Source organism: Quercus lobata, chromosome 3 (genome assembly GCF_001633185.2).
Source record: "Quercus lobata isolate SW786 chromosome 3, ValleyOak3.0 Primary Assembly, whole genome shotgun sequence".
Classification (NCBI taxonomy): domain Eukaryota; kingdom Viridiplantae; phylum Streptophyta; class Magnoliopsida; order Fagales; family Fagaceae; genus Quercus; species Quercus lobata.
The window spans coordinates 7,128,920-7,149,562 of record NC_044906.1 but is presented as its reverse complement, the minus strand read 5'-3'; the positions used below and the strand labels follow the sequence as shown (position 1 = coordinate 7,149,562).

General features: G+C 32.8%; 1 protein-coding gene and 1 pseudogene across 1 annotated transcript; one reads left to right on the top strand and one right to left on the bottom strand.

The window, feature by feature from the left end:
* Positions 1–1,953: 1,953 nt before the first annotated feature.
* On the top strand, positions 1,954–3,887 carry LOC115980217. Its single transcript, XM_031102492.1, has one exon. The coding sequence runs from the start codon at positions 2,676–2,678 to the stop codon at positions 3,885–3,887; it is 1,212 nt and encodes a 403-aa protein (XP_030958352.1). The 5' UTR covers positions 1,954–2,675.
* A 1,325-nt stretch (positions 3,888–5,212) lies between these two features.
* LOC115980216 lies at positions 5,213–12,076 on the bottom strand (annotated as a pseudogene).
* Positions 12,077–20,643: the final 8,567 nt, after the last annotated feature.

Sequence of the window (20,643 nt, the reverse complement as noted above, 5' to 3'; positions counted from 1 at the left end):
ACCACCTAATCAATTAATTAAAAGCAAAACACACAACTATCAAGTGCAATAGACAAAATCAAAGCATCCACCACTTTCGACCATGTGATGAGGGGACTTGCACTTGCAGTTTCTACAATTTACCTTGCAAACGGTTTGTTTATCATTGCCCCCTCTATAAACTTGACTTTGGTATCAAATGTGCCTCGCTACCACTCATCTTTTTGAAGTTCAAATTCATGAGCTGGTTAATCCTCTTTAAAAGGTTAATATTATTTATCAACAACATAATAAAATAAATAAATGAATAAAAACGTGAGGATAAAAGGATATTTTTTGTCTCAATTAATGGGAAGAAAGAGTTGTCTCATACCTATTCCATTTTTTCTTAAGTTGGTTTTCTTTCCCCCCAAACAAAAGAAGGATTCCTTGCTTTCGGCCCTCCCAAGCAATTACTCTTTCCATAATGATGTTCATCATCTCAAATATAAATGAAGTGGTAACAATATGGTTGCTTTATTATTTCTTTGTCCATTTTTTTTTTTTTGGTAAATTTTTTTACGTAATTTAATGAAACCATAATGGACATTTAATTGTTGATCCTTAGAAAGTTACAGACTAATTACAAAGGGTTTGGATATATTGAAGTGATTTTTTTTCTTTTTTTGAGAATCGGATTGAAGTAATCTAAAAAGAAACAAATGGGTGTGAATGACATATTGTTTCCTTATTTTGGAGATAATAATAGCAAAGAAACAAAAAATTAAAACAATCTACACTTCAAATTTTTATGAAAAGTATTAATGGTACTGCTAATTTTAAAACAAAGTCTAAAAATTAACATATCAGTAAATCTGATTAGTGTCATATCAACATGATAATGAAATTTCTTAATTATTTTTTGGTTATTACTTAAATGTTGAAACATCCGGATTTGAACAAATAAAATCAAGGAATATATAATGATAGTAAATTTCTATGTTTTTTTCTTTTTTTATTCCTTTATTTTACATTGAACATCCATGAAAAGAAAGAGGTCAATTGATTCTTTTTTCTTTTCTTTTTTTCATTTCTATTTCTTTGCGTATTACTTTGTTCATTCATTCACATTCCTTTAAGCTTTCTAGATTCTACTAGTGAAATTTTAATATAAATCCATGCAACCTAGAAACTCATACAACCAAACGGACCAACCAGGTTTTGTAGACAAACCAAGTTCTTGTTATTACGTGAGTATTTCTTGATTTTTATTTTTATTTTTAGAAAGGTAGCTTTTGTTGTATTATAAAAGTGAGAAATGGAATAAGATTTTGTTGTTATTTTTCCATATGAATTTATGATGAGGTAGCGAGCATTTTTACTTTGCTTCTGCTGCAATTTCTTTCAGTTAATTGAGAGATCCAAGCTTATTTTCATTTGAAGATTATCATCTTTTCTAGTGCAGGGAGTAGCTAAAGGGTGTGTTCCTATTGAAGTGTGCGGAGAGTTGTACTTTCTCAGAACATTCAATTTCCAAGTGAGTATCTAAGATAATCTTTTAGTACTTTTTTATCCCATATGTATGGAACACCTATTCATATTAAAAGCAAAACACACACAACTATCAATTCCAATAGACAAAGCAAAGCATCCATCACTTTTAAGTCATGTAGATAAATTAGCTGTGTGTGTATGAGACAGAGGAACAGAGAGAAATGGAGCTTCAACACTTCAGCGATGATCATCCTCTGATCTTTAGCGCAGTCACAGCGAGTGGTTTTACGTGTGATGGGTGCGATGAAAGCATAAAGGGTTCACGCTACTGTTGCAGAAAGTGTGACTTCGACCTTCATCCTTCATGTGTCGAACTACCCCGCGAGTTGCAGCACCCTATACACAGCAAACACCCCCTCATTCTCCACAAAACACCACCATATGATGGGAAGACTTGCACGTGCAGTGTCTGCAACTCACCTTGCAAACGGTTTGTGATACGACCCCCGCCTCGGCCGCGTGTAGCACCTCTTTTCCCGCGTGGGGCTATGGTTAGATTGAGGAAATTCTGGAATTTAACAGAAAAGAAGAAGGATAAATTTCTGGTTATGCTTCGAGGGATAACCGGGACCTCCTTAACAAGCAAAAGCTTGATTGTTTTACTGGAATATTCAGATGAATTTTTATTAATAAACGTAGACTATAAATAGCCTCCAATTGAGCATACAATGCGTTCCTAATGATAAAGATAAAATAACATCAAGTCCTATCCTATTTCCAACTCCTATCTCTGTTGGACACACCCCAAGCAGAGTCATTATTTGAAAAGCAACCCTATAAACATAAATAAGATAATCATTAATAACTCCTAAACAAATCCTAAACAATCCGATAACTTCAACAAGTTAGAACCAATCTTGTGCAGCAGATAACACTCATCCAGAGCAGCCAAGAGATAGTAACAACTGTGCTGCATAATCTGAGTAACAACTGTGCTGCATAATCTGAACTGTGCTGCACAATCTGATCTGAGCTGCTGTCCAAATCCACTTCAACAAGCTGGTTCGTAACAGTTTGTTTACAACTGCAACATCTGCAAATTTAACCTTGATATTAAATGTGCTTCACTACGGTTCATCCCGGGAGCTGAAACTCATGACCACCCATTGACCCACTTCCGAAAGTTGATCTCATTCACTTGTGATTTTTGTGGTAAAGAAGGCATGGGCATGCCTTACCTATGTGGCATCTGTGGATTTTGGGTCCACTGCACATGTGCCTCCTTACCACGCATGCTCAAACATATTCGGCACAAGCACCCTCTAAATCTTACCTACTCTCTTCAGGACAATTACTCTAAGCACCGACTTTGCCAAGTCTGTGTCAAAAAGGTGGACACAAATTATGGAGTTTATTATTGCTCTAGTTGTGATTACGTTGCCCACCTTGATTGCGCTACAGACGAGAATGGCATAGATGAAAATTTTATGCAGGAATCTAAAGGCGAGGAGCCTACTGAGTCATCTTATATTGTCAAAAAAACCAAGGTGGGAGAGGACAAAATTATAGTACCAATAGAAATCAAACATTTGTATCATGATCATGACTTACAGCTCATTGATGAGCTTCAGAACTACGAAATATGTGACGGATGTATGCGGTCTATCTTCCCTCCATTTTATAGTTGTACTCAGTGTAGTTTTGTTCTTCACAAATCCTGTGCAGAATTATCTCATATAAAGCAACACCCACTTCACCAACACCCCCTCACCCTTGAACTAAGTAGACCTCAATTCCGGTGGTATAGATGTCATGCTTGTCAGTTTCAAAGTAATGGCTTTATCTACAACTGCCACAAATGCGATTTTGTCCTTGATGTCTCATGTAGTTTGATCTCAGAATTAGACACGTTAACTCACATTGGTCATGAGCACCCCCTAATCTTCTCTAGCACAACTAATGATGAGGAGTGTAGTGCTTGTAATTCTAAAGGAAGAATCTTTCGTTGTACTAAATGTGAATTTACTTTGGATTTTGGATGTGCTGCATTACCACACACCGTAAAGTACAAACAACATGAGCACCCATTTACCCTTAATTATATTATTGAAGATGACTCAGGTGAATATTATTGCGATATTTGTGAGGAAGAACGAGATCATCCAAAACATTGGTTCTACTATTGTAAAGAATGTAGTTATTCTGCTCATCTCAAATGTATTTTTGAAAAGCCTTCGTATTACTCATGGGGAGACCACAGAAATATTAAGTTCGGGAGCACTTATATATCCACCGTCCACCAACATCCCCTTACTATTGTTCAGGAGACTAAGGACGGCTTTCGTCATTGTAACAGGTGTGGTAATCCTTGCCATGATATAGCCTATGCATGTGCCACGTGTAATATCAATTTTCACGACTCGTGTGTAAGCTAAATGTGAAAATGATGTATTTATCTTGTCTTCTTTGCATCCATATGGAAAATTGTCCTTATTATCAATAAAGAAGTATCTTTTTCAAGTTATTATTTAGTAATTTTCCGCATCCTGTCAGAGTCGGAGAACATATTTTATCGTAGCTAACCAACTACATTTCTAGCCAAAAAAGCGATGCTGGTCCATGTAGACTTTTTTTTAAAATATTTTTTTAAGTCATTGATTCGGTAAACACCACACACCTGTTAAATACAACAATGTTGCCGCTATTTAATTGGTTATAGTGATTTAATTGCAGTCTATCCCTTGAATATATGGCTAATCCCACTATGGCTCTATATTCTTTTTATGCCCGTAAACCTGTCAACACAAAAATCAATGAAAATTAAATTTCTTTTCCTTTTTCCAATTGTTTCAGAAAATATCATAATTTTATCCATACGATAATATAAAATACGAACGTAAACTTTGTAATTAGATTTTCTTTTTAATCTATTGAAATTCCATTAAATCCAATAATTATATTCAATTAAATTAATTTCTCTTTAATTTCACAATTGTTTTAGAAAAAGAAATATTACGTTCATAACATTTTTATAACACTTTCATAACAATTAAAGTATATCAACACTTTTACAATATTTTTATAACCTACAACTTAAGATTTGTTGTGAAAATGTTGTGAATATAACACTCTCTTTTCAGAAAATAAAAATAAATAAATAAATATCATAATTTTACATACAACAGTATAAAAATGATATTGTAATTAGATCCGATACTTACCTTATTTATATAATATATGTATTGCATATTTTATAATATATGGGTTTTGTACAATTGTAAACCCTATATTGTAAGATTATATATTTTATAATATATGTATAATTTTTTTTATTTTTTTTGATAAAGCAGCTATGTTAACTAAACTATATGTTTTTTTCTAAATAAATACAATTTTAATTTTCCTTTCCTTTATTCTTTGAGAACAACCAATTAAGCAAGCATCACAGCCCTCTTTTGCTTTTCTCTTCTCTTTTTTGCTGTTAACCTTCAGCTATAATTTGCATGTATGAAAGCTTTCTAAAAAGCAAGCAACAAAGATTCCTTTTCTAATTTTTCTCCTCTTCTAAGCCAACATTCGCTTGATTGTAACAATTTTACTGCTCACCCGACTACCCAACCTCCCTTCTTTCTTACTTTCTCATATAGATATAATAAAGTAAAAGAGATCCTAGAAGTAGTTATGTATTTAGAAAAACCAAATAAATCATACATAGCCCTATATAGATCACAATCCCAGAGTGCCCTTCAAGCACCATTCTTGGCCTTTCTTCACCATTTATTATATATACCTCTAGGTTCCAACTTCCAAGCAGCTGCGATCAACATTTTATTTCAGAAACTAGGCCAAGCTCACTTGTCTCTCCCACTTAGGTCCTCAGAGAATTCAGAAAGTGCAGCTCGAGAATTACCATTTGATATAGATAAGTAATATTGAGCAGTCCCATCATCGACTTGCATGCTTCTCTTCAATGAGTCAATAACCTTTCTCTTGCCTTGTTCAGTAGTCATCTTATTCAACATATGGCTAGAGTTTCCATGCGAACCATCTTGAAGAACATATGTCACTGCCACTTCCCTTTTCGCATAGGTATCTAGCTCGATGTAGTATGCTCCATTTACAAGAATGTGATCAGGATTGCTCATAGAGATTAACAACGTCTCCCTTGAGTATATGCCATGGTCGCTCATCATGTTGTTGAAACGTTTTATGTCCATAACCAGCTAACACCAAAAACAGAAAAATTATGAATGTAGTAATCAAAAAAAAAAAAAAATTTAAGAATGTACACACAAGTTCGTCGGCTATGTACAGGACAGGAATAGCAAACCAACTTTTAGGACTAACAATATGCACGCAGCAAAAAAAAAAAAACCAATTATTTTTCTTTAAGTACAATCTAGACCTCAATATAACCAAAAGGATAAGAAAATTTCCGTTAGTTATTTCATGTTGACATATGTAAAGTTGAATTTATTCAACTATGCGTTGACTTTATTTCGTGTTAAATTTGCTTGTAATTCAACATTTAGAAACCTTGTATTTAGGTGAGAATAATATAAAGGTTGTGCATGAGAGAGTGTTAAAATTTGATTAAGAGTGTGCAACAAAAAGGTGACTCATGACTGACTCGCCAAAATGAAGCACATGTGTGAAGCATACAGGAAGATGAAGATTCAGGCCACCTAAATCGCTATAGGACAAAAAATACAGTCTGGCCTAGTCTGATAATTGGTGACTGAAACTCGCAACTCATCCCAGTCGCAAGTGACTCGCCAGTGCACCCTGTTTTACTGAAAAGTGACTTTTCACATTTCATCTCATACCTACTATAAATACCCTTATACCCACAAAATGTAATGAGTTTCTAGAGAGAATTTTGAGAGAGAAACTGTAATACTCAAAAAAAAAAAAAAAAAAAAGATTAAAGGAAGGGTATTTAAGTAATCTTTTGTGGGGTCAATTTGATAATTTACAATTATAAGGGAGTTTTTAGAAAATAAGGTTGAAACCCTAACTATATAAGGTTGATAATTTATAAAAGCTTATTGAAAGAGGAGACTACCCAAAATACTCAAGTAGAGGAGGTTTGACGGCACAATTGAGGTAAGAGCCTAAGAATCTCTTTCTTGTCAAATCTAAGCTTTATTTAGAATTAGAGTACTTTTTATGTGGGTATTTTGGTCAATAGTGAAACTATTTAATCATTCAAGAGTTTTAATGATGCAAACGAAGAAAAGTTTAGATTTATTTTCGGTAAACTAGCTAGACACTGTTCAATAACTTAATATTATCTATGCCTTTTGTTGCGTTGAGCGGAGATAGAATTTTTTAGGCTTCATGGGTCAGTTTTTTGCACAGGCCTTTATTCCGAAGTGATGGAATTAGGGAGTATGAGAAATCAAAATGAATAGTAACTAGTCTAGGCTTTGAGGCGTGACAAGTTATTATTTATCGCATGTTAAAAAAAAAAAAAAGGTGTTAACGTAATTGTGTTCAGGTGGTGGTTTTTTTTTTTTTTTAAATTGACTTTTGACCCTATAGGTATTCTATAGTCTTTAACCCTAGGAAACTATTTGTGGCAGAAAGTAAAGAAAATATATGATATGACTAACCCTAGGAAACTATTTGTGGCAGAAAGTAAAAAAAATATATGATATGAATAGGTGGATTTTTTATGTGAGATAAAAGTGGAGAATTATTAGATTTTTTACAAAATTTTCTTCTAGTTGAGTACCTTGCAAGTTAATTTTAAAATTTTATTTTGGAGTAAATTGTATCTAAAAACTGTTTTAGGTGATATCTAAGAATTTTAGAGAAAGGATTAAGAAGAAATTCTTTTGTCGAATGCTAGTTGAGATAAGTAACCTTATTCTAATTGGTTTTATTTTGACTACTATTGCATTTTTAACTACTGAAAATTGTTTATAACTGTTAGAATTTTATTTCAACTTGTATTACTGATTTCAAGTAAAGAATTATCGCAAATATATCAGATTACTAAATATATGATGTATTTCATTTAATTGTTTTTAACTATACTGATTCAAAGTAAAGAATAAAGAACTTTCACAAATATATATGAGCATTGAATATAAGATTTATTTTATTTAATTGTTTTTTTTTAGCTATATTGATTGAAGGTAAAGAATATAGAATTATCACAAATATATTTGAATACTGAATATATGATTATATATATATATATTTTTTTTTTTTTGAATGAGATATATTTTTTGGTTTTAACTATGATTTGATATATATGATTTTGGACAATTTGACTATGTTTGACTCTGATACCTAGCCAATGGGGGTTATTCATTGGTACTCTGATACCCAAACCAATGAGGGTTATTCATTGGTACTCTGATGCTCAATCACGGGGATATAGTGTGACCATAGTCATAAAATTGTTAAGAATATGAATTACGTTTGAATATTTGAACTATTTTGAGTCCTTAAAACTACATATTTGATTTTGGAAATGTTTAAGTATTTGAACTATTTTGAGTTATTAAAACTGCTTATTTATTTTTGGAACCTATTGTAAGTTATAGCTTTTGATATATGGAAAATTGACTACTTTCTAAACCATCTATGATATATTTGTAACATTAAAGTATGTGATCTATTTGCAACTTATTATTTTAAGATTATGAAACTTCTTTAGTTATTTTTGAAAATCCATAGTATATCATAACTTTTGAAGACTCATACTACATCTTTATACTTCACAAATCTATTGCTTGATAGAATTTATTAGGATTTTGGTTACCTAATGAGTTGTCAGCTCACCCCTTTTTCCCCTCCAGTTTCAGATTATGAAGAATAGTAAGTTTTGGGAGTTTTGATGTTGTGTTGCGAGCAGAAAAATAAGTTTAGTGATTTTGATATTGGATGGTCTTCTAATAGTTTTATATTTATTGGCCAATTGGCATTATGCACATGAGGTTTGAATTTTGTTCCTATTAAATTATTGAAGATCTATTCATAAAAAAATTGTTGAGGTATTTTGAATTTATTTGAATTAATTTTTGAGGATAAATTTTAGTTGTTAAGAAGGTCTTGCACACTTGTAGGATTCTTACTTTATAAGCGTGCGGTAGTTGTCATGTGCCTAGCTTTATACTTGGGTTCGGGGCGTGACAGAAACCTTAGAGAAAAACAAGATTGATTCATCCACAATCTTATACACTTGATTCTCCAAATTCCTCTACTCCCACCCTCTCCATTATCATACCCATGAGAGGATCATAAATCAAATCCTTACCTCACCAAATTCAGAGTAGTGAGAAGGTTCTTGGTGTTTGGGAAGTAGTTCAGGAGAGAATCAATTCATATTGGTTGATGCTGCGGGATCCGGAAAGTTAGAGAAGACACAGTTCGGCGTAATCTTATTGGAGCAAGAAGTTTAGAGGACTTAGGTGCATTTGGTAGATTAAACTTGAAGGGTCTATTACTATTCATATATCCCAACTGATTTTCTAGTGGATCATTTACAACTTGGATGGCGGCGGAGAGATTTTTTGCCGAGTTCTTCGATTTCCTCTTCGATAACACGTGCCGATGTTATCTTATATTTGCACTTCTCTTTCCCTTACTCTTAGCTTTTAATTTCTGCTGGTTGCGATTAATTAATAGCTTAGAGTAGCTTGCTAATTTTGGTATTGCTTATATTTCATATTCCGCATATATATTGTTTGAATATAAGTTTGTATTGGAAAATTTGTATTTCGGGGTCTAAACATTCACAAGTGTTTTATACACTAAGGTTATGTTTGGATTCGGCTGAAACTGAAACGTACGTCTGCGTTTTTCCCTTTTTTTCTTTTTTCTTCACGCATTTTTGAAATTGCGGCTACCGTTCATGCACTGTTCAATGAACAGTAGCCGCAAAGTTGGACTTTTCAAACTTTTTTCAGCCAATCAGTGCAAATCATGTACTGTTCACGGACCCACAAATTTCACTTTTCAGCAACTTTTTCATTAAAAATGGGTCCCACGGTACTATTCATACATTTAAAAATTATTTTGCTCCAGTGTTTTTCAGTTTTCAGTTTCAGTTTTCAATTTTCAGTTGTATCCAAACGGACTCTAAGTAAGTTTTCAATATACTTTTCTTATATATCATAATTAATGGAATATTATCTCTTTTATATGTCAAACATTCATTTAAAAATAGAAAAAAAATTTACATAATTTATCAATGTCTTATTATCTTTTAAGATTCAAAACTTATAAAAGGGAAACAAGTTACATTAAAAAGAAGAGGAAATACAGATCTAGAAGCAAGAGTAGTAATCGAAGAGAGAAAATAATAAAAGAACATTACAATTACCTTTCAAAAGGGTTTTTTTTTTTTTTTTTTTTAATGCATCCCATATTCTTAACGTAATATTTTATTCACATTCATATAAATTTGTGTTTGGGGATAATCACATTTAAAAAAAAAAGAGTTTGATAATATTTTCATGTCAAACTCTAACGTTTTAAGTGCACAAATGCTCACAATATTACAATTTGAACATTTTAAGTTTATATTAACCAACATATGGAAATTCATGTAAAGAATATTTTGAGTCTGTCAAGGTACTAAAAAAATCCTTTCATTCGTAAGTGGATTTTTTACTTTGAAAAGGTTGGAAAATGACTTATTTGTACGTAAAATATATATATATATATATATATATATATATATAATTACAATAAAATGAATATTCTATTTTTGTGGGTTTCCTACCATAACATTCCATTACCATATAATATCCGTGTGCCAAGACTCTGGAGTAGTTACATATATGTTCATTCATAATTTGATTTCACCTTTTCTCAATCACTTTCCATCAAATATTTTCATGAAACAACCATTACAAAATACTCATTATTACCCATTTTCTTTTACTCTCTAATGATGCAACAACAACAACAACAACAAACAAAGTCTTAGTCTCAAAATTTTGGGGTAAGTTATAGATCATTGAACTCTCAACAAATTAGTTAGGGTCGGGCCATATGTATGCACAAAACTAAACCACTTTCAGATTTCCTAAAAGCAATGACAGAGGTCAGAGGTGTGCACAAAATTAAGCCACTACATAATTTCCTAATAGCAATAACACAGGTGTGCACAATCATGCCAACCAGATAAACAATAAAAAAAGAATTGCATATACTCATAATCTGATTTCATCATGTTCTCAACCATTTTCCTATCAACTATGTTCATCAAACAATACCCGTACATAAATACCCTCTGCACATCTTCTTCTTCCAATGTCCATAACAGCATTAACATAAGTTTGTGCAAAACTAAAACCTCTATAGGATAATTTAACCTAAAAACCTTTTGAAGAGGTATGTTTTCTGAACAAGACAACAGGAATCACTAACAGCAAAGATTACCAAGTGAGGGTTCCACGATACAAACAACAGCAAGCTACTTGACACAGTTATTTACCAGTTGAGTCAATCTGCAGACATTCACCATATTGGCAATCACCAATGCAAAATTTTGAAACATATTGTAGGACCTTTTACATTTTCTCATGGAAAATGTCTATATCAGAACAGAGAAATCAATCTCAAAATGCTTTCTCTTCTTTTTAGTTTCTCCGCGAGCATTTTTTCCCTTGTATTGCTCCCACGTTTGAGAGCTCCTACTTTAAATTAAAATTCTTACCAAAAATGAAAAAAATAAGCCTTTTTAGCAATTAAACAGCAAGAAAAGAAATTGGGAAACTTGTATCTAAAATTGGTGATCGCATGGCTTTGCCACACTAGTGCCAATCATTCCAACCAACCAATAATCACACCTGAATGCACATTGATTTATTATATATAATCCAGTATCTTAGCCAAAATTTCTAATTTATGAACTAAAATTTTTCTTAATTTGGAAAAAAAAAAAAAAAAAAAAAAAAAAAAAAATCACTGCACAGTCTACACCAAATAGATTCACTTACTTGAAGCATGGCTCTCTCTCTCTCCGTCTTTCAACAATGATAAAATAAAGCAACGAAATTTCTATAAAATTTTTAATTTTATTTGCAGTTTCTCAATTTATCATAAATCAAAAATAGTGAGTCAACATTTTCTTTTATGTGCACATTGAAAATTATCAGGCAAAATAATATATTCCTTTTCTTTCCTACAGTTTCTAGGCAAACAAACAGCACCTAGCCCACATAAATGTACAGTTCATACTTCATACAGATAACATATGCATCTTTAAAAGCTTCAATTAAAGGTCATATTTATAATTTAAAATTAACCACCACAGCTAACAAAAATACAGTAACATCAACAACTAAGCTATACTATATGCATTATATAAAAATCTAACAAATTTAAGTCTTTTCTTGTCCTTTCCCACACTTTCTCGATAACCAAACAGTGCTTGAGAGAACTTGACAGCCAGACTAGCCACACTATCTCCTTTAACGATCCGACGCGAAATAGCGAACTTCCAGCTCTCATTGTCTCTCCAGAAGGTTCCAGAGACTGGCTTTCCGATCACGTATCTGAGCTTCCACTTCGCCTTGAAGGCTTCAACGACGAGTTCGTCGGTGACCGAGTTCGGGACTCGGCACACGCAATGGTTGATGACGGTGGACAACACGGACATGGAATTGGATGACTTACCACTTTTATATTATTTATCAATATCAATATCTTTTTTTCTCAAAAATAAAAATAAACAATTACCTATATCAATATAGATGTCCTGATGTGTACACCACCCAATCCATAAATAAAATGATAAAATAGTATAAACAGATTTTGATTAAATTATATTTGCTATTTCTACTAATTCTTTAATTTAATTTTTTATTAATTAAATATTTATTCACTAGAAATATTTTTGTTAAATTACTGTGTTTTTTTTTTAAATGTGAAACAAATATTATACTAAGAGAACGAGGCAAAATACAAAAATAACCTATCTTATTTGCTTTACACGAGCCCAAAATGAATAAGAAAATTGAAGAGATCTACATGGGGATGATTTCTTCTCTATGATTTCTTTCATTTTACTAAATGTGAATTCACTTTGGATTTTGAATGTGCTACATTACCACACACCATAAAGTACAAACAATACGTTCACCCATTTACCCTTAATTATATTACTGAATATGACTCAAGTGAATATTATTGTGATATTTGTGAGGAAGAACGACACCACCCAAATTATTGGTTTTACTATTGTGAAGAATTTAGTTATTCTGCACATCCCAAATGTATTTTTGGAGAATTCTTAAATACCAAAGATGGAGACTACCGAAATATTAAGTTCGTGAGCACTTATATATCCACCATTCACCAACATCCCCTTACTCTTGTACAGGAGACTATGGACATCTCTCATTGTAACAACTGTGGTCGGCCTTGCAAGTATATAGCCTATGCATGTGCCACATATAATATCAATTTTGACTGGCAGTGTGCAAGTATCAAATGAGAAAATGAGATAACCGGTATCCAACTTCTATATATCAAGGATGGACACTGCCGTAAGAGTTGTGATAATAAGACACTATCTATCTATGTATGTATTTAATTAACTTCTTTTCTTTGCGTCCATATGGAAAATTGTTCTTATTATCAAGAAAGAATTACCTATTTCACGTAATTATTAAGTAATTATTCGTTTCTTTCTTATTTCATTTTTATTGTTATAACCGAATTAGAAATAGTGATGAAATGAATGATGATTGTGTACAATAAATTGGAAATATTTATGATTAAAGCTTAAATTGTGGCTAACCTAAACCTTTCTTCTCCTCCTTTTTTTATTTTTATTTATGATTTGGTAGAGGAGAGCTATCAAATACAACAATGCTGCCGCTTCCCTTATGGGTATTATTATTACAATACCCCCAATTATTTTAGTGGGTACGGTACCCACTCGAGTCTGGCTGTCAATTTTAATGGATTTAATCCTGACAGTGTATTTATGTTTAGTGAAATACCCATTACTGGTAGAGCAAGTTACCGTATAAAAGCCAAAAAATAAAGCTAAAACGAAGAAGCAGATCTTCACTCACTTGCGTTCTTACTTCTCTCAATATTGGGGGCAAACCAAGCGATAAAGAAAACTGTTGAATCCCTGAAGCAAATCTTCTCTCGGATTCTCTCAATTTTAATTTAAAGCGAGATTGTTTCTTAATCTTCTCCCTTGCGTGTGTGCTCTGTGTGCGTTGATCTCCTTTTAGCATTCCGTCGATTTACTCACCGGTGAAGGTAAGGATCAAATGATCGATCAGTGTTGGCTGCATATCATTTAGGGGTGGCAAAGGCAAAATCAACCCAAACCCACCCACTCTAATAGATCGGCTTGGGTTTAATTACAATGAAGAGTTTTGGACTTGGGTCATTAGGCGTAAGGTCAATGAGTATGAAATGAAATTGTGTTATTATTATGAGTTTGTTAATAAGATCTTAATCTTGACCTGCTCAATTGTATGATAATGACCTGGCGCATGTGTGTTCAATTGTCTTTGAGAACTTGTTGATTGAAGAAATTTGATGATAGGTTATGGTTGTGGCATGTTTTGTTGATATCAATATTCACTGGAATGATATAATTGTTGAATTTTATTGTGTCTACCTGGATAAGTTTGCTTAATTCATTTTGTATTTGTCACACGCTTTATGGTTTTATGTATTCTGGTGTAACTTCCTTTTATAATTGTTAATGTGAATACTTCCTGCGATAGTTGGAATCTAATTGTGTTTTTTTTTTTTCATATTTGCACAAGTTTTAGTCACTAGTAAATTGATTCCAACATCTTTTTAAGTAAATATTTGATAGACTATGCAAATATCGTACTTCTCTGTATATTGTTATTCTGTAGTATGTTTAGAAATTTGATTGGGCCATAATTGTTCTATGGTTTCGTAATGGATTGTAGTTGTTTTCTCAACTACCTTCACAATATTTATTTAGTTTGGCTAATCTTTCTATATTTTTTTGTGTTCTTTGAAATTTGTATATAATGGAGTCATTCTGTATCTTGAAATATAAAAGGAATTGAGGGCGGAAAGAGCAAGACACAGAGAGAGACACTCTGTGTGTGTGTTTTGTTTATTACATAGTGTCATTAATGTCCCTTATCATATATGTTCAATTGGTTAGAATCTGAACAGCTTTTTCTTTGGACACTGTGTTTTAACTTCTTTTATGAAAGATAATTTCATGTATCATAATGTCTTATATTTCATGTTGTAACTTATAACTATGAGATTTACTCATAAGCAATTTGGTTATACTCCTGCCTAATCAGCGATCATTTCTTGATATCAAGTACCTAATAATGCTTGGTCAATGTCATTGCTAGTTTGCATCATTTACACTTCTAGTATTCTTTAGTAACAAATCAAGGTAGTTTTAGTTGGGTGAGACGTATATCAAATTCCTGCCATGGTATTTATATCTGAAAAAGAAATAAGAAATCACCTAAAAGAGGGGCGCATCTGGTTTACTGATGAGAGCCTTTAGTGGTTAATGTTTTGGTTTTAAAGAACTTCTTTTGCATCAAATACTTGAAATGGATGAGATTTTAAAATATTTGTCAAATGTTTATATTATGTTATGAACAAATTGTGGATATGCAATGATATTTATGAAAATGATTTGAGAAGTGAGTGTTCCTCCCTTTTTTCTTTTTTCTTTTTAGTTTCTGAAAAGCATGTTCTTTATATTCATTCTAGTTAGATTTTATCTTTTAGTTGGACCGCTCCTAAGTTGTTTTTTTTCTTTTTGGTTTCTGGTCTTTGGGTTATAAAAGCTTACACCTTCATTTTGGCTGTTACTGAGTTGTTCCATTGTTTTCCTTGAAACAATGAAACCCAATCAGGCTCCTCATGCATTTTTAGAGCAATTTGGGTGGAAATGGCAGCAACTGGAGCTTCATTTGTCAAAGTAAAGAGGCATATACTCGGGTTTACAACTGTCTTGAAGTCTGTAGCTTGTGAATTTTATTTTTCTGCTACTTGTTGATGCTGTATTATCAAATCCGCTGACAAAATTTGCTAGTTATTGTAAATTGCAACGCCTTGTATTTTGTGTTCCAGGCTAGATCATCTCTTAGGCCATGAGAAATTTGGTTAGTAATTTTAGTTTCAATTGGGTCAGATTTATTTTGCTCTCTCTCTCTCTCTCTCTCATTTGTAGTGATAGTGTAAAACCTGAGAATGTGATAATGTCTAAAATCCACCGGAGATCTCTCTCTCTCTCTCTCTCTCTCTCTCTCTCTCTCTCTCTCTCATTTGTAGTGATAGTGTAAAACCTGAGAATGTGATAATGTCTAAAATCCACCGGAGAAACTGAGAATAAACTCTAAATTTTATTAATTTGATAACTAAATGGCTTAGAGCCTAGAACATGTTTAAATAGTAAAATAAAAACCTAGGGCAGCTAGGAAAACACCCACCGAATCGTAATTTGCGCTAATCTCACAAGATGAGATGGTAAATTTTACCAAGAACAACAAAATTGAGATAATTGCAAAATTAAAAACTATTGTCTCCAAAAGACGTCCCAAAATAAACGAGATCTTATTCGGAATTTTAAATTGAAAGTTATAATGGAAATAAATATTACAAAAAATGGCAAAAATGAAAATTTTAGGGACTTTGCCCAAAAAGTGGCTTCAAATGTGGCCTAAGGCAGCATTTTTTTTTTTTTTATCCCAGTATCATTTCCATACATGTCACCAATTTTTACGCAATTTTATCTTTATCGTTGATGATTTTTACTAGTACTTTTTATTAAATCGTTATCACCCTGTGTGTTTCACGGTTAGATGGTCTTACTTGAGAATTCCTAGAAGTACGTACTTTTGTGATACTCGAAACCATAAAATCAAGGGATCAAAAGAAATAGAAAAGAAACACCCTTCTCCCCCCGTAGGGTTGAGAATCAGAGAGATAATAGTATAAAGTAAAGAAATGGAAAAAATAAAATGCCAAAAATTGAAGAAAAGAAAAATAATATAAAACTAGGATACCTGCTCACAAACCCAAGACCCCACTATAATTTTCTTTTTCTCTTTCCTTCTTTTAAATTTGTTTCGAAGTTTAGAGAGGAAAGGAAATATTAAATTGAAATGGAATAGATTGGAATAAAAAGGCTTAAGATAATCTCCATATTTAGACTTTAAGAAAATAATAATGAATAAAAAATAAGGAAAAAAAATAACTTTGTCTCAATTAATCAAGTGAAGGAGGTGTTCTTCCATTTGTTCCTTTGTTGTTTTTGTTTCAAATAAAAGAAGGATTCCTTACTTCCACTCCTCTCAAGCATAAATTTATCTCATCTAATATTGATGAACATGAATAAAAAATAAGAAAAAAAGAATAACTTTGTCTCAATTGATCAAGTGAAGGAGGTGTTCAATTCCATTTTCTTTTTCTTTTCTTTTTTCAAACAAAAGAAGGATTCCTTACTTTCACCCCTCTCAAGCATAAATTTATCTCAACTTATATTGGTATTCATCATTGTATAGGAAAATTTTAATATATTTGCTTTACTATTTATTGAGTCATATTATTTGTAAATTTGTAGACATAATAGTGTAATCATAATTAAATGAATTTGTAAAGCACGTTGTTGATCCTTATAAAGTCACAGCTATCAACTCTTTGCATAGTGTTTGGATGAAAGGAATATAGAAATAAATGATTTATTGTTTATTTATTTTGAAAGTCATAAACTTAAAATAGCAAAAGGAATGGAATGGTTAAATTTGTTCCACTTCCACCCACAAATTTTTATGGAAAATACTAAAGGCACAACAAATTTCATTATAAAAGTTTTACATATTAACATAACAATGGATATCCTAGATAACACATTAACAACATAATTAAGACATATATTACAAAAATGATACATCAATTCATCATGTAATTTTGTTCAGATTAAAATAATTTTTTTTTTTCTTGGATATGCATTTGAAGTATATGTAGTAAAATTTGCATTGCGCCTTTAATCAGTAATTTTGTATTGCGTGTGGGCAAAATGGTACATTCTTATTAATTAAATCAAAATTAGATGTTTACGCCCATTCAACTAATGCAAAAATCATTCTCACAAAAAAAAAAAAAAAAAAAAACACTAAAGCACAAATAAAAAATAAAGAACAAAGATGACATTAAATTCCTTCTCTCTCTCTCTCTCTCTCTCTCTCTCTCTCCTTTACATCTAACATCCAAAGAAAGAAAGAGATCACCAAATTTACACGTAAAGTTTTTCATTCCTTTCCACTTCTTTACACTATCTAAATTATATTTGAAATTAAAAGAAAAGGAATCAATGGTGCTATAAATATTGATCTACCCAACATAAATTATTCATGCAACCAAACGGATCAATGGTTATATATTTTAAGAGAGCCAACAATTGATAGCTTGACCAACGAAGCTTTGAAGCCAAATCCAAGTTCTTGTTCAATTCCTACGTAAGTATTGCTTGCTGTTATTATTTTAAATAAAACAATAGCTTGTTCTGTATTGTAGAAGTGAAATACAATAAGGTTTCATTGCTATTATGAAATTAAAATTTATGATGAGTTAGTGGGCATTTTTCTTAGCTTATTCACCAATTTTTTTCCCTAAATTGAGAGATCCAAGCCCAATTTCATTTGAAGATGGTCGTCCTTTTTAAGTGCAGGTAGCATTTTGTTGAAGTGTACAAAAAGTTGTACTTGTTCGAAGAGTTCATTTTCCAGGTGAGTATCCAAGATAATCTATTAATACTTATTTATTCACATACATATAGAACACCACCTAATCAATTAGAAGCAAAACACACACAACTATCAAGTGCAATAGACAAAAGCAAAGCATCCACCACTTTCAACCATATGATGAGGGGATTTGTACCTGCAGTTTCTACAGTTTACCTTGCAAACGGTTTGTTTATCATTACCCCCTCTATAAACTTGACTTTGGTATCAAATGTGCCTCGCTACCACTCATCTTTTTGAAGTTCAAATTCATGAGCTGGTTAATCCTCTTTAATAGGTTAGTATTATTTATCAACAACATATTAAAAAAATATTCTTAACTAATTTTTTTATTTTTTTGTTTAAAAATTAATACATTAGTTTGTAAGATTTTAATAATAAATATAATATACTCCAAGAATCATTGATTTTCATTCTGTATCGCCGGCCTTTAGGCAAAACATTACTTGTTAATTGAGTTAAAATTAGATTTTTACCCCCATTCAGTTCAAGGTGCCGATAAATAGTACATAGAGCCTCCTTATCGAGACTTCTAAAAAATTTAGCATTTTCTCAAAACCTATATTTATAACATATAACACACCACTTTACAAAACAACCTATATCATAACTTCTACTATTTTTATAATTTTATTTAAATATTATTTCTTTATTATTTTTTAATAATTTTTTATTTTTCCTCTCTCCTCTGTCTCTCTCTTCTGTCTCTCTCTTTCTCACAGCACCGCCGGCGCCACACTACCACATCCACTCACCACCACCACCACTGGTATAACAAAACCCAACAGCCACCACACCCAACAGCCAATAGCCACCTCACCCAGCAGCCCACAACCACCACAAACCCATCACCCACAAACCCACCACACAAACCCAACCACAAACCACCACAGCACAGCCATAGCCACCATCACCGGCGGCACCCACAACCTCTGCAAATCGGGATTCCCACCACCCAAAACCAAATCAAAAACTCAACAAACTAACATCAAAACCACCAATCAAACCCAGTACCACCACAAATCACAAACCCATGTTAGAAATCACAGACCCAAAATTAGAAAGAGCATATTTTTGAAATTTCTCACCCAAAATCAAATCACAAAACCCACCCAAACCCAGCCACACCAGTCGAAACCCAGCCATGCTCGCCGAACCACCGCAACCCAGCCACCCCGATCAACAGCAGAGACCCACAAACCACAAACTCGACCTCATATTCTTCACGGTTTCGCCGAACCACTACCACCATGGTTTTCAGTTGTGGATGCCGGTGAATGAAGAAAATAGAAAGAGATATGGATGGAGAGCAAGAATGACAGACGGAAGAAAGCCAAGAAAAGGAGAAAGAAAAAATATAAGAAGAAAAGTAAGCGGTCCCACGGAATAAAAAAATAATATAACTTTTACCATCGGTGAACAGTATGGTCTCAAATTTGAGACTGCACTGATTATCAATGCCAAAAATTATGGCATTTACCATGTTTGATGGGAGTGATTTTTAAGAGTTTGGGGTGTCAAATGCTGAATATTTGGCATTTGACACCCTTGATAAGGGCATTCTTATCAAGGATTGCAAAAAATTTAACATTTACCATCTCAAAACCCATTTTTATAACATATAACACACCACTTTACATCATCCTTTCCATCAAAACTTCTATTTTTTTTAACACTTCATTTAAATATTCTTTCTTTATTATTTTTTATTCTTTTTTATTTTTCCAGTCTCTTTCGCTGACTCTCTGTCCTCTGTGTCTCTCTTTCACAACCTAGCACCGCCGTCGGCCATATCCACCCACCCATTTCACAACCACCATATCCACCCACCATCGCCACAACCCCCTGTAGGAAGAACAGAAAAAGAAAAAAACCAAAGCATAACCACAACCATCCACCAAAATCACAACCAACCACCACCCAACCACCACAAAAACAACCAGCAAACCCACTAGCAGACCCATCACGCCAAACCAAAACCACAGGAACCAAACCCATCACACACCATAAACCCAGATCGTGACCCACGACCCACGCCGAACCAAAACCACAACCACAAACCACAGCAGGAAAAAAAAAAAAAAAAAAAAAAAAAAAAAAAAACCTCCATCGCCCAACCTCCACCATGACCATTGGACCATCGGACCCACGACCCATGCCCATCAGACCACAATCGTCGACCACGAATCATCACCGCCACCACCCACGACCATCGAACCATCCAATCGGACTCAAACCCATCAGACCACGACCTTAACCATCGGACCACGCCGAACCATGGTACAGAGAAGAGAGAAGAGGAAGGAGAGAAGTGATAGGAAAGAGAGAAAAATAATAAGAAGAAATGAAAGGGCCCCACCTGAATTAAAAAAATAATTTAAGTTTTACAATAGGTGAACAGTGCGGTCTCAAATTTGAGACCGCACTGTTCATCAATTGC

Excerpts from the sequence above, each read along its gene's own strand:
- LOC115980217 (XM_031102492.1), top strand. The coding sequence starts at position 2,676 with ATGGGCATGCCTTACCTATGTGGCATCTGTGGATTTTGGGTCCACTGC.